This window comes from Muscardinus avellanarius (assembly GCF_963383645.1).
Source record: "Muscardinus avellanarius genome assembly, chromosome: 9".
Lineage (NCBI taxonomy): Eukaryota > Metazoa > Chordata > Mammalia > Rodentia > Gliridae > Muscardinus > Muscardinus avellanarius.
Genome location: NC_137795.1, coordinates 5442490 through 5457103, shown reverse-complemented (window position 1 = coordinate 5457103; position 14614 = coordinate 5442490). Strand labels below are relative to the sequence as shown.

General features: G+C 40.2%; 1 protein-coding gene across 1 annotated transcript in view; it reads left to right on the top strand.

Annotated features, from left to right (window-relative positions):
- The window catches only part of ZNRF2 (zinc and ring finger 2), a gene marked incomplete at both ends in the record, with an annotated part of 80255 nt that overhangs the window by 43838 nt on the left and 21803 nt on the right, over positions 1 to 14614 (top strand). The window contains one exon of the mRNA XM_080700927.1: positions 7633 to 7728. Within this exon, the coding sequence (XP_080557053.1) occupies positions 7633 to 7728 (96 nt within the window). The remainder of the gene's footprint in view (positions 1 to 7632; positions 7729 to 14614) is intronic.

The following is a 14614-nucleotide window of genomic DNA, read 5'->3' as shown; positions in this document are numbered from 1 at the left end:
ATGAAGCATTTAATATCTGATCCCGTAAGTATTTCTGTTTTGTTTTTTTATCAGGGACCAAAAGAGGAAAATGAAATAACTTTTTTTAACTATGAAGAAATCTGGAGGGGATTTTTAATAGCATTATAAGACATTTAATCATTTCAACATGCTGATATTTAACACTGGAAATAATACTTTTTTTTTTTTTTGGTGGTACTGGGGTTCGTGGAAACCCTTCTACCTCCGGGCTACACTCCCAGACATCTATTTTTTATATTTTTATTTGGAAACAGGGTCTTTTAAGCCAGCACGGCTGGCTTCGAACCTGGGAAATAATACTTTTGATAGTGTTTCATTCATAAATAATTGAATGTCTACTACATATCAGTATAGTCATATTAATGGTTTGGGGATTCTACAGAATAAATCAGACCATAATTCTTAAGATTTGTTTCCTCTTTCTACTTTGTTCAGAAGTGGTAGTTTTAAAGAGAAAACTGGGAAAAAAGAATAAAGAATTCATCACAAATGGGTAGAAAGCAAAAAAATAATGACTTCCTCCAATGAACTTAAAATGTGGTGATGACATAAACTAACCTCTCCAAGAATGTCTTTTATGCAAATCGGCGTGTGCTAATACTGACTTCGTAGGCATATCAAGGGTTGCTTTGGGCGATTCTTAGAGGATCAGCTACTCCTCTGGTAAAGTGCTTGCTGGACAGGTTAACTGTGCGCTCTGTGTGGAGTGTGCTCTGCCACGTTCCTCTGCTGTTTTCATTCCGTGAGAGATAAGTGTTATTTTAAACACTGTAGATTTCACTTGGGTACTTCCTAAATACCTACGTGACTTTGACTTTTTTTTTCTTTTTGTGTATGTGTGTGTGGTACGGGGGATGGAACCCGGGGCATTCTACTTCTGAGCTACACCCCCAGCCCTATTTTTTTAGTCTTTTTTTTTTTTTTTTTTGAAACAGGGCCTCACTGAGTTGTGAAGGGCCTCGCTAAGTTGCTGAGGCTGTCCACGAACTGCGATCCTCCAGTCTCTGCCTCCTGAATCCTTTTTGACCCTTTGAGCATCTTTTTCTGTTAGAGCAGAAGTTCGACTTATTAGAAAACCGTGAGCTGGGCATGGTGGCGCACGCTTGTAATCCCAGCATTCGGGAGGCTGAGACCAGAGGTTCGCGGTTTGCGGACGACCTCAGCTACTTAGTGAGGCCCTCCGCAGCTTAGTGAGATCCAGTTTTAAAGAATAAAAAAACTAGGGCAGGGGGTATACCTCGGACGTCAAACGCTCCGGGTCCCATCCCCAGACCTGCAAAAAAAAAAGACCATGATTGTTTAGAGAAAAGGGAGGTGATGTGCAGCTGACCCTGCCTGGTAATTTAGGTTAATTAACTTGCATTTTCTGGAGAAATTGATCTTAACAGGGACCCTAGAGCTGCCAAACTGAACAGGTCTCTGCACACGAGGCATCTGTCTTCTCATTTTAGAAGACAGACCTTTGCTATACATTATGTATTATAGACTCTAAAGCTTCTTGTGGAAGTTGATTTATTTGCCTTTATTTCTGTTTGGCATATTTAAAACAATTTTACCTTTACAATGAATTTGAAAATGCAGCACATTCCTGTGAGCAGTGCTTAGGGTTCTACTTACTGGAAATTATGATTTTAAGCAAGTAGAGTTCCCAGGTGTGCCTTTCCTTGTACCACTCTTGCCCCTGTGGACCTCAGTTGTGCATCCAGGCAATATTTATTCAGTGTTGACTGTAGGTCCAGGTACCTGAGCAGGACGAATAGACTGTGCAGTGTCTGCTCCACAGGTAGATAGTAGCAGACTCTGCACAGAAGAAATATCAGTGATGTGTCAAATGAGCGCTGTTAATAAAAAGAAAGCAGTGGGCTGGCGAAGGGCATGTGATTTTGAGTTCTTAAAAGGTTTCGTTGAGATGGTGAGACTTGACCCGAGCTTGGAGGGATGGGAGTAGATATTTAATAAAATAAGAGAAAAACAAGGTGTATTGACATTAAGAGCAAAGCCACAGAGGAAAAAAACATCAAACCCATGTGAATATGTGAGTTTAGGGCTGTCATTTAAGTGAAGTAAGTATCCTTTCAGGATTTTAAAGTGAAGTGTTTCATTTTTCTTCCAGCTTCAAGTATTAATATAAGCTACTTGCCTGTAGTTTCTGTTCTCTAGTAAGTCCAAGTATTAATGTTGGAAAAACCAATGCCATTCTGATTCAGAAAAACAGTTGAACGTAGATTTTAAAAAATAGTAATATCATTACAGACAAAATATTTAAAAGGTCTGGGAAACTTTTCTAGATATTTTGATTTTTTTTTTTCATTTTGAAAGCTTTGAGACTTTGTTTTTTAGTCCCCAATGCTGTATTGCATAGTAGTGTATCTTGGTATGGCTATTTATTTTCTTTGGTTTTTTTTATATCTGAGTCTATGTACTCATGAACTTCAGTTTGGCAAAATATATTACATTATATCCTTGATAGTTTCTTCCACTTTTCTCATCACTGGGTTTTTAGTTAGATGTAAGACCTGGATTAATCTTTTGATTTTATTGTCTATTCTCCTTGACTTTGGGTTCAGGATCGAAAGGCTGTGTAGACTAATGGTTAAGGACTTAGGCTCCAGAGCCAGAAGGCCTGTTTGAATTCTCTTATGTCCAATTTCTGGCTGTGTAGCTGTATACAAATTTCTTATCCTTTCTGCTTTTCATCTGTAAAATATTAGTACCTAACTCAAAGATGCAGGGATTAAATTAGGTAATTCTTTCAAAGTACTTACAATTTCCTGGTATATGGTAAATGTTAGTTACTATTATCATTTGCATTGTTATTCAAATTATTATTCCAAATTTCTATGTGAATTTTCAGTTCCTATGAAATTTTTAAATTTCAAGAGCTTTCTTTTGGTTCTGTTACTATTGCATAGCCTTCCATTCTTGTTTCATGGATACAGTATCATATTGAATTATTGTGATAACTGCAGAAATTTGGGGAAAGTCTTAAGATATAATATGGAAACCAAAGCAAATAAATAGAAACAAAATCAAGTAAATAGAAACAAAAATTCAAATAAGTAGCATTCTTATAATTAGCTATATTTGAGGTGGGACAAGTCACTGTTGAAATTTCCTTCTGTTTCCTGCATTGATTTTTTATTTTTATTTTTTTATGGTACTGGGGGTGGAACCCAGAGGCTTTCTACCTCTGGGATATACTCCCAGACCTATTTTATATTTTACTTGGAAACAGGGTCTCACTAAGTTGCTGAGAGCCTCACTACGTAGCTGAGGCTGGCTTCGAACCTGCGCGATCCTCCTGTCTCAGCCTCCCAAGTGCGGGGATTACAAGCCTGCGCCACCAAACCTGGCTCATCCTGCATTGGTTTTTATCATAGTTTTTAAATTTGTTTTGGCCTTTCTTGCGTGCAGGAAGCATCCCCCTCATCCCCATAATTAGGTTTAAATTATATCTGGCAGGAATACACACAGGCATATCATGTCATCATGCCTCGCATAGGGGACTGCGGACGTCAGCTTGCCCTTTTGTGACAATACTAAGTTTGATCATTTGTATAAGGTGATGGCAGTCAGTCCATTGAGAAATACTTTTTCTCTGTGTTACCTTAGTGATATTAGTTGGTATTTTCAGGATGTCTAGTTAGCCATATGTGCTTTTGCGTTCTTTTTAAACTTAACGTATTGTTACTTATTTGGTGCCAGATCTGGCCCAGAGAAGCCCTTTTAGGCTCAAGGACCCTAGATCGCCCTTGTACTTTCCGGTCCCAGACCCTGCGTGGCCATTTCTCGACAGAGCCCGGGTTCTTTTTACGGAGGAGTGACAAGGAGGAACGTAACGTAACGTCTGGGTGTGGGTGTGTGTGTTCTGCTGGGTCACTGCGGTGGCCGTTTGAGTAGGCAGTGTGTGTCTTTCCTCGTGGTTGTCCGTGTGACACATGGTCGTCGCTTGGCTGGTACAAGGACTGGCCGGGATCTGTTTCCCTTGAGTCTTTGCGCCCGCCAGTTCTCAGCCTGCAGCACCACACTGATTGTCTCAGGAGCTGTGGCGCTGCAGATTCCCGAGGCCTTGGAGGGTGAGCGACCTGACCTGCGTCTCACTCTCCCAGCGCGGGCCGTCTGTGGTCTCAGTCATGGTAGTTTCTTCACATGTTTTCTTACCTCTCTTTTGCAGCTGAGTCTTCTTAAATTCGTCTTTATCACATCTTTAAAATTTTACTCTCATTTTGGAGCTTTAAAGAGAGGAGAGACACATGTATTGAACTGACTGTTGGGCTGGACACCAGGCGGCTTTGTTCACACCCTTCCCCTCATAGGCTGCTCTAGGCGGTCGGCTGGCTCGCCGCGGTGCTTAGGTTCATAGCCTTCCGCACTCACCTCCTGACTTCGGCCTGTGTGTCAGTGCTGAGATGATTCTGGTCAGTAGCTATAAAGCTAGTCACCTCTTCTCCCGTTTTAATGCCCTGTTTAACCTCAGGAAAACAAGTTTTAACATTTCAAGGAAAGGCAGGAGGATCGCATTGGTTCGGAGCCAGCCTTGCTGGCTTAGGAGACCGTTTCCAAATAAAAATATAAGATAGGTCTGGGAGTGTAACCCGGAGGTAGAAGGGCTTCCAGGAACCGTTCCCAGGACCACAAAAAAAAAAAAAAATAAATAAATAAATAAATAAATATAAAAAAAAATGAAGGAAAGGCTTTGCCAGTGGGTCCTTGAAATCTGGTTGCTGCCTTTAGGATCTCTGCCCTTCCCAGCTAGTCAAACTGCATTATTTCCATGTAGTCTGGGTTTGGCATTGAAAGTTTCTGTAGTTTCTTTTCTTTTTCTTTTTTTTTTTTCATACTGGGGATGGAAGCCAGGGACATTCTACCTGAGCTACACCCCCAGCCCTGTATTTTATTCTTCATTTTGAAACAGGGTCTCACTGAGTTGCAAAGGGCTTCACTAAGTAGCTGAGGCTGTCCGTAAACTGTGATCTGCCTATTTCAGCCTCCCTAATGCTGGGATTACAAGTGTGCACCACCACGCCCGGCTTGTAGTTTTATTTTAGATAAGTCCTTTTTACGTTTTTTCTTTCTTTTTTGTTTTGATGGGTTTCAGTAAGTTGAAGTAAACATATGTAGCTTTTAATCTATTCAAAATTGTGTATTTCATTTAGGAAGTAGAATATCTGGATAAATGGCCATGTAAAAAATTTCCTCCTAGTCTTTATAAACTTCTGCCTAAGGTATGACTTTGGTCTGATTCATGTGGATTCCAGTGACTTTCAGGTCACAGTGGAGGGAGGACAGTCCCATCAAAAACACACAGGTATTGGAACTAGAGATCTGCAGAATGTCTCTCTTACCACCCATCTTTTCTAATTGGTTGATTGGTTGGTACAGGGGATTAAACTCAGGGGCATTCTACCTCTGAGTTACATCCGCAGCCCTTTTTAATTTTGATTTTGAAATGGCCTGGCTAGGTTGCTGAGGTCCTCGCTAAGTTGTCGAGGCTGGCTTGGAACCTGCAATCCTCCTTCCTCAGTCTGCCAAGTATTAGGATCACAGGCTGGCGCCAGTGCACTGGGCTGCTACCAGTTTTAAAGTCTCTCCCCGGTGTTCCTGCACCCCTCTGCACGCCCGTAGGCAGTCTTCATGTAGACTAACTTTCTGTTCCTCCTGCAGTTTCTGTTCTCTCGTAAGTTCAGTTGATCCTTGATCCATCACAAGCACTTTAGTCTCTCATATACTGACTTTCTGCTTTGGCTTTTTTCTACTGGCCAGTGTACTTAATCGTGTGTGTGTGTGTGTTAGGTACTGGAAATCGAACCCAGGTATGTTCTATTCTGAGCTCCACCCCTAGCCCTATTTTATTTTGTATTCTGAAACGGTCTCACTAAATTATGGAGGCCTTTGATAAGTTGCTAAGGCTGGACACGAACCTCTGACCCTCCTGTCTCAGCCTCCCATGTACTGTAATTACAAGTGTGTACCACTATGCCTGGCTCTAACTGTTTCCTAATCATATTTCCAAGAAAAACTGATTGGCCTGCCTCATCTTTTTGTTTGACTTCTGGCTTGTCCCTAGCTTAACTATAAATTGGCTAATGGGGTCAGTTTGCAGCTCTGCCAAGCTTTTTAGAATGTTGGAGTGTAGGGTGGTAGGGACTAGTCGGGCGGCAGAGAAGCATGCCTAAGCAGCAAGGGAGCTGGAGTGTGAAGGTTGCCTTTTTTTTTTTTTTTTTTTTTGGTGGTACTGGGATTCCTGGAAGCCCTTCTACCTCTGGGCTATACTCCCAGACCTATTTTATATTTTTGAAACAGGGTCTCTTACGCCAGCGCGTCTGGCTTCAAACCTGCGTGATCCTCTCCTGTCTCTGTCTCCCAAGCGCGGGGATTAAAAGTGTGCGCCACCACGCCTGGCATGAAGGTTGCCTTTGAGAAGTGAGGAGGTGAGGTCAAGCTGAATCCAGACCATATTCTCTCTTTTGTTATGCTGGTTTATTTTCAATGGAATATACCAGGCAAATACTTAACATAGATTATTGTGGGAAACTAACCAGTATTTAAGTATCAAAATTGGCTGCAAAAATCTGCCCTGGGTTCCACCCCCAGACCCGCCAAAAAAAAAAAAAAAAAAAAAAAAATCTGCCCTGATTTGATGCTATTTTTATTTTTTTATTTGTTATGACTTTCATAGCATGGTATTGCAGAAAGACCACTGTATTAGTTGTTGCTGTAATGAAATACCCGAAGCTGGGTCCTGGAAATTCAAGGGTGTGGTGCTAGCATCAGGCTCTGGTGAAGGCCTCACGGTAGGCAGAGCCACAGTGGCAGGAACATATGGCGGGCAAGAGCCGAGAGCGATTAACGGGCCAGGTTCAGGCTTTTAGAACTCCAGAATCTCATTAAAGCTACCTTAATTCCTTCTTAGGGCATATCCCCAGTTATCTAAAATGTCTCATTGAGGCCCATCTCTCAAAGGTCACACCACATCACCTCGCTAGCAAACTGGGAATGAAACTTCTAACACATGAACTTTGAGGCACAAACTCAAACCACATCCAGACCTCAGCAACCACTAATGTAGATGTTGGGAGTCTTAGATTTTAGACCCATTTCTGATGTGCTGAAGGCCTTCACATTCTTCATCAGGTAGTTTTACAACACTGATTGGGCAAAGTAGTTCTAAGTTACCGTGTAGATATAATACCTTGTGACGCATCCTGTACCAACTTGGTACAGGATGCATTATCCTGGTACACTGTCCTGTACCTGATCATCATAGGATGATAAGAATAGAAATGATTGTAACATGAAGTCATATTTATAGATTAATATGAAAAAGTAGAAACGAGAATGACTGGACTCTGCATTAGGGAGAGGTATGGAATTGTGTAGTGAGACACATTTTTTACATTTGAACTTATTTTATGATGGGATAATTTCCATAAACTGATTTAAGTCAAATATTATAGTCACAAACTTCTTTCTCAGTTTAGTTGCACATAAGTACTGCAGTGCGCTATTTTAAGTGTAGTTCTGAAGTTTGGAATGTGTTTGGTCTCCCATGTTTTTTAAAACCATAGTTGGATATTCAGAAAAATAACTTGGGTTTCCTTTACTTTTTAGGATTTAAGTGCCCTGTATGCTCAAAATTTGTACCCTCGGATGAAATGGATTTGCATCTTGTGATGTGTTTAACAAAGCCGAGGATAACCTATAATGGTAAGTTCAGTGCCTTAAAATGATATTTTAAATTACTGTAACATTTGTGAATTTCACGTTTCAAGTTAAATTCAAATGACAGGGAAGGTCCTGGTTTCTTCTCTATCTGCCAGCCATTAGTCATTCTCAAACTCTTGTCTGCAGACCCTTCACTAGTTCAACATTATCGGCAAGTTTGGAAAGCTTAGATTTATTGGGTTATAGCTGTCAATATTGGCCATACTAGAAATTAAGACAGAATTTGAAACTTTTTACTTATTTAAACAAAATAGCCAGGCGTGGTGGCGCATGTAATCCCTGCACTTGGGAGGCGGAGACAGGAGGATAACGCAGGTTCGAAGCCAGCCACGCTGGCGTGTAAGAGACCCTGTTTCCAAATAAAAATACAAAAAATAGGTCTGGGAGCGTAGCCCCGGAGGTAGAAGGGCTTCAAGGAACCCCAGTACCACACACACACACAAATAATAATAATGTTGACATAACTTTTAAGTGAAAAATAACCAAATTTTATAACACAATACTTAGTGATAAGTGGCATTTTCTTATATTTTTGCAAATTCTTTAATATCTGCCTCGATAACAAAGAATGCTAAGAGCTTTTCTGCATTCAGTATGGTTTTTCAGGGAACATATGACATGCCACATCACAACAAACTAGAGAGGATGGGAACGGAAAAAGCATATGGGGCTTAGTATTATTATAAAAATAGTTTTTACCTCGCTAAGTTAAGAGGACCTAAAGACTTCATCACGTTTCCTACTCCAGAAAAAACAGGAAAAGTAGACTACATTTTGGACTACATTTTGAGAACTGCTGTACTGGTCAAGCCTAAGCAAATAGTAATGTTTATCATGGCCATTTTCTAAAGTAACATTCATGGCTGGGATCATAAGTTTTTTTTTTCTTTTTGCTTATGCATATTGATAAATGAAGGTATATATTTAGGTGTACAGAATAAAAGTATATCTAACAGTAAATAGATGGCTACTAGAAGAAAGGGAAGGCATGAGAGATCACAACGTCACCTTGCCCTGCACGTCTGTTCTGTCTTTTCCCCACAGACAAACGGCTCCAGCCCTGAGAGCCGTGGTGACCATCAGTCAGGTCTAGTGCTTTGGGCAGCGCTGCGTTTTCCTGAAAAATCTCTAGATGTTTAAGACCAAGAAAAGATCATCAGTGTGGCCTCAGCACACTTTGAAATAAAGTTGGACCAAAAAAATCAACTAGTTCTCTTCTAATAAATAAAATAAGAGAAAATGAAAGGTTTATCCCAAGATTTTATAAATAGGAAAAAAAAAAAAAAACTTCAGAAGCATAAGGGAAATTTCACCTACTTCAGATAGAAAATTTGGTTTGAAATTAAAGGAGTAGAAAGAATATGAGTGAACAGTAAAGCCAACTGAAGGAATGGCTGAATGTACCATGTGTCTTTTGAGCATCTATTATGTATGGAGTATTAGGTTAGGATCTAAGGGTATAGCAATTAATAAAACAGAGGTGGAGCTTACAGTCTATGAATAGTCACTGGTTTCTCTGAGCCTCTTTCTTTCTTTCTTTCTTTCTTTCTTTCTTTCTTTCTTTCTTTCTTTCTTTCTTTCTTTCGTAGTACTAGGGATAGAACCCAGGGGCATTCTACCTCTCAGCTACACTCACAGCCCTTTTATTTTTTAAGTTGCATAGGGCCTCACTAAGTTGCTGAGTCTGGCCACAAACCTATGATCCTCCTGCCTCAGCCTTCCAGCTACTGGGATTACAGGCTTGTGCCAACATGCCTGGATTTAGCCAGAATTCAATGGTTCCATAAAGGTGTTACATGAAGAGTGTAGTAAGTGTAGTAGCACTTTATTAATCAGAGCTTTCTCAGGTCATAAAAATGTTGGGGGGGTAGAATTTAACAGTGGGACGAGTGTATTACTTTAGATAGTATTTTGCACAGATTTAGGAAACCCCCATCCACCATAGTAGTGTTTCAGTCTCACTGTTTTAGTAGTGATAGTAGAACGTTTCTTTCCATTCATTTCCATTCCATATGTGAAAGTGGCTTTTAGCAGTTACCCCGAATAACAGATATATCTATTGGTTGTAGCCTAACCTTTTCTGCATTATGAAATTGAATTGGCCTTGTGTGATCTAGTTGAAATTCACTTAAGGAAAAAATCTCATTCAGGCCCCAAATTTGAGACTATAAATAGACTTCTCATTCCATCTACTATTTTCTCATTACACTCCATAATTATGTTTACTACAAGCGCCTCTCAATGTCTTGGGCTGAGGGTGTAGCTCAGTGATAGACCACTAGTGTGCTTGAGGCTCTGGGTTCAATCCCTAGCAGTGCAAGAAATAAAAATGCTTAAATCTTAAACCTAGTATATAAAACACAGTAACTTAACCAGGCGTGGTGGCGCAGGCTTGTAATCCCAGCATTCGGGAGGCTGAGACCTGAGGATCACGGTTCGATGACAGCCTCCGCTACTTAGTGAGGCCCTCCGTAACTCAGTGAAACCTGGTTTCAAAATAAAGAATAAAAAATAGGGCAGGGGGTGTAGCTCAGAGGTCAAATGCCTCTGGGTTCTATCCCCAGACCCGCAAAAACAAAAACAAAAACAAAAAAAACCCAGTAACTTTTTTGTGTACAATCTCAGTATTTTGTACTTTTACTTTTTTGTAATATATCAAGAATACTTTCTTATATGTGATATTTGACAGTTTATAATTTCCTGATTTACTGTGTTCAAGTCATTGTACCGATATATGAAGCTGGCATGGTAGTATACCTGCAATCCTAGTTACTTGGAATTGAGACAAGAGAATTACAGGTTCAAGACCAACCTCAGCAACTTAGTGAGACTTTCAACAACCTTGTGAGGCCATGTTTAAAAAAAACAAAAACAAAAACGGGGGGCTTGTGGTGTAGGGTGTAGTTCATAGATAGAATGCCTCTGAGTTCAATTCCTAGGCCCCCCCCCCCAGCATATACAAAAGGACCAATACATAACCTGCTTAGTGACGCTATAAACCAAATATTCAAGTCCTCAATATTTGATAGTATTCCAATTCCCAAATTAGCAAACTACCTGTAAAAAGTGATGTTAATAAAGTTGCAGCCATTTTTAAAGTAGGTCTGAGTCTTTTAAAAATTTGAGCATAAAGTCGGGCATGGTGGCGTGTGGTTGTACTCTTCATGCTTGGGAGGCTGAGACAGGAGGATTGCACAGCTTTGAAGCCAGCCCCAGCTAGTTAGTGAGGCTCTCAGCAACTTAGACCCTGTTTCCAAATAAAGTATAAAATAGATCTGGGAGTATAGCCCAGAGGTAGAAAAGCCCCTGGGTTCCACCCCCAGTAACTAACACACACACTCACACACACACACACACACACACCACAAATTGAGCATAAAATAAAATATCTATAATCATTCACAGTAAGAAGAAGCACACACACAAAAGAAAACCCAAGTTCTTTAGAATGAATATATACACATTTTAAAATTAGCCGTTGGACAGTGGCCAGCTTTGACTGGATTGATTTGGACAGTTATGAAAGGTGGTAGGTTGGTAATGTCCTGCGGGAAATTCTTAATAAGCTGCCTCGTTTTAAAGGCAGAGACCCCAGAATGCCATTGAGAGCAGGGTTCTGGGTCTGTATAACAGCAGCCTCTTCAGTCCTGAGCAAGGAACCTGGTACAAGGTTCAGAGCATGCAAGTTGGAGAACTTTGATGTTCAATCTTTTTAGTCTGTTGGGTTTCTTATAGGTTTATATTTGAATTCATAAATGTTGATTCCCAATCGAATAGATTGGGCCTTTAAATTGTACTAATGCTCAAAAAAGAGATTTGTTTTTAGCATAATGCATATTAACTTGAGACCTGAAATTTTCAATTTTTATTTATGAAATAAAATTTAAGTGTCATCACAATTAACAAGGAGAATAGTTGGGCTTATTTTCAGGCTGAATAAAATTATAGATATACTCCCAAATAAGATAAGTTCCAGAAAGTTAACGTAAGTTGGTGATTTTTTTTTTTTAAGGTACTGAGGATTGAACCTAGGGGCATTCTACCTCAAAGCAGCCCCCCTCCCCCGTAGTCCTATTTTTTATTCTATGTTTTGAAACAGGATCTCACTAAGTAGCTGAGGCTGGCTGCAAACCTGCCATCCTCCTGTTTTAGCCTCTAGAGTACTGGGATTACAAGTGTGCACCATCACACCCAGCTAAGTTTATTCTCACAAAGGTGATACTTTAAATGTTGGGTTAGTTTTAAAAACTAGCCCTCAACTTTTCTTTTCCTTTTTTTCTTTTTTTTTCTTTTCTTTTCTTTCTTTCTTTCTTTCTTTCTTTCTTTCTTTCTTTCTTTCTTTCTTTTTTTTTTTTTTGTGGTACTGGGGCTTGAACCTCAGAGCATTCTACCTCTGAGCCATACCTCTAGTCCTTTTTCTGCTTTTTATGTTTTATTTTGAAAAAGGGTTTTGCTAGGTCACTACTGGTCAGGCTGTCCTGAAACCTACGATCCTCCTGTCTCAGCCTCTTGAGTGCTGGGATTATAGGCAAGCTTTGCCACACCCAGCACACGACTTTCTTTTTATAATCCTTAGTATGTCTGAACACCCAAATTCTAGTACTCCTTAAAGAAGATTGAGTGGCAAAGTGGAAATGGTCAGACTGTAGGCAGCTGGCTGAGCTTAAGTAGGAGGCTTAGGGCAAACGTGGCAGGAAAGAACGCTGAAGTGGTGTCTTGGTGGGATGGAAAAACGCACAGTGCCGTAATGCATGTTCAGCGCGAGTCACTGTTAAGTTGAGCCCAGGCACTGCTACGATTTCATACACTTACTCCCTCACTCATGTGTTTTGTTGCTTAGTTTATCGACCTACTAATTCTTTGTATAGTTAATGAACCTAATAAAAATTTTATGAGTACACAATCCTTATTTTCTTATTTGTCATCTTCTAAAATGTTTCAGAACAAACAAAAACTGAGTTAATTTTTTTTTCTTTCCGGTATTGGAGATGGAACCCAGGAGCATTGTACCTCTGAGCTATACCCCCAGCCCTATTTTTTATTCTTTATTTGAAATAGGGTCTCATTAAGTTGCTGAGGCTGTCAAGAAACCTGCAATCCTTCTGTCTCAGCTTCCCAGGTACTGGGATTACAAGTGTGCAGCACCATGCCTGGCTGAATTAAATATTTTTAGCAGATTGTCCGCTAATTTTATTGATCTTCAAACCCCATTGGGCCATAGTATATTTTATATCATACAAAGTTCAGTTTTTATTTTACAGTTCTTTGATTAAAGGCAGTAAGGTTTATATTTAAGAAATACTTGTTTTATTTGTGTATGTACTTTGTGCCATGTGTACCAGGAGAAGTACAAGATGAAATAAGCTTGTGTTTTGAGAGTTAATTTATAAACTCAAATGGTGAATCAAAACAGCTCTTTAAAGTCATCAAGGCTGGGCATGGTGGCGCATACTTGTAATCCCCACGCTTGGGAGGCTGAGACAGGAGGATCACGCAGGTTGGAAGCCAGCCTCAGCAACGTAGTGAGGCTCTCAGCAACTTAGTGAGACCCTGTTTCCAAATAAAGTATAAAAATAGTTCTGGGAATATAGCCTGGAGGTAGAAAAGCCCCTGGGTTCCACCCCCAGTACCACAAAATAAAGTCATCAGAAAGTAGGCCAACTCCACGGGCAGAGCAAGATACGACTGTGACTCTATTCAATATATTTGATTGAAAGGAACCTTGTTTGGCAGCACAAGTGAGCAAAGGGCCCAAGTTCTGCACTGTCCATGAAGACTTAACCTTGCCAGTCTCCCCAAGTGTTAAGGACATGATTGTACCAGGCAGTCAGCACCTTGATTCCAGTGTGCACATGCAGCCGTCTAGGGATCCAGATGCCCACGAGCATACCACTAACATATTTACTCCCTTTGTAGGTATACTCTGGTCTTTCAGGCATTGAGGTTCTCATTTTGACTTATGTTTGTTCTTTGCCTTATAGACTATATTCTCTTGGTTTAAAGATTCCTGTCCCCAACACACATCTTAATCTTTCTGATTCCGGATACCTTTTGAAATTGGAATATCTTTTATAAATTAAAGTTAAAAAAACAATGGGGCTAGGCGTGTAGCTCAGCCATACAGCGCTTGTTTATTAACATGTATGAGGTTCTGGGTTTAATCTCCGGCACCACGAAACAAAAACTTTGACAACCACCAAGCAGAATTTAAAGAAGGTAGTTGTTATTGTCTGATCATGTGTGAACTTTGCCTTCTGTGGAGGGTTTTTGGTTCCATGATTTGAAATTTCTTCACTTCTTGCATTGATGGTTATGGTTGAGTTTTAATTTAAACCCTAATTGTAGTTTAAATGACTTCAAAAGCATAACATGATAAAGCAGCACTGAATTGAAGAGTTATTTTTTATAGTACAAATTGACTTTGTTCAGGAAATAAAATGAAAAGTAATAGGAAATGTCAGAATGGGTCATAGGAGGAGCTCTAGACGGCCTGAGGGGGATGAGAAGGAAGAAGAGGGAATTCCCTAATGTACGTGATGTGCATTCACAAGCATATCAAAGTCAGCAACTGAGCCAGACGTGAGGGGGGAGGGGGAGGGAATGAGGACGAGGCGGGAGGGAGGGTAGATGAGTGATGTGTGCATGTACGCCATTTAGGTACAGTGCACCAATCTAAAAAGTAAAAAAAAAAAGAAACCTTCAAACCCTTAATACTGTAGCAATCTTGAAGTGGACAGTAACTCAAAAGGGCTTAATAGAAACAGAACACCACCCACATGGGATGTTTATAGGGAAGTCCACTAAGGGTGGACTTGTGATAAAAATATACCTGGAAGGAGTGAGAATCTGCGCATATGATTAGAATGGC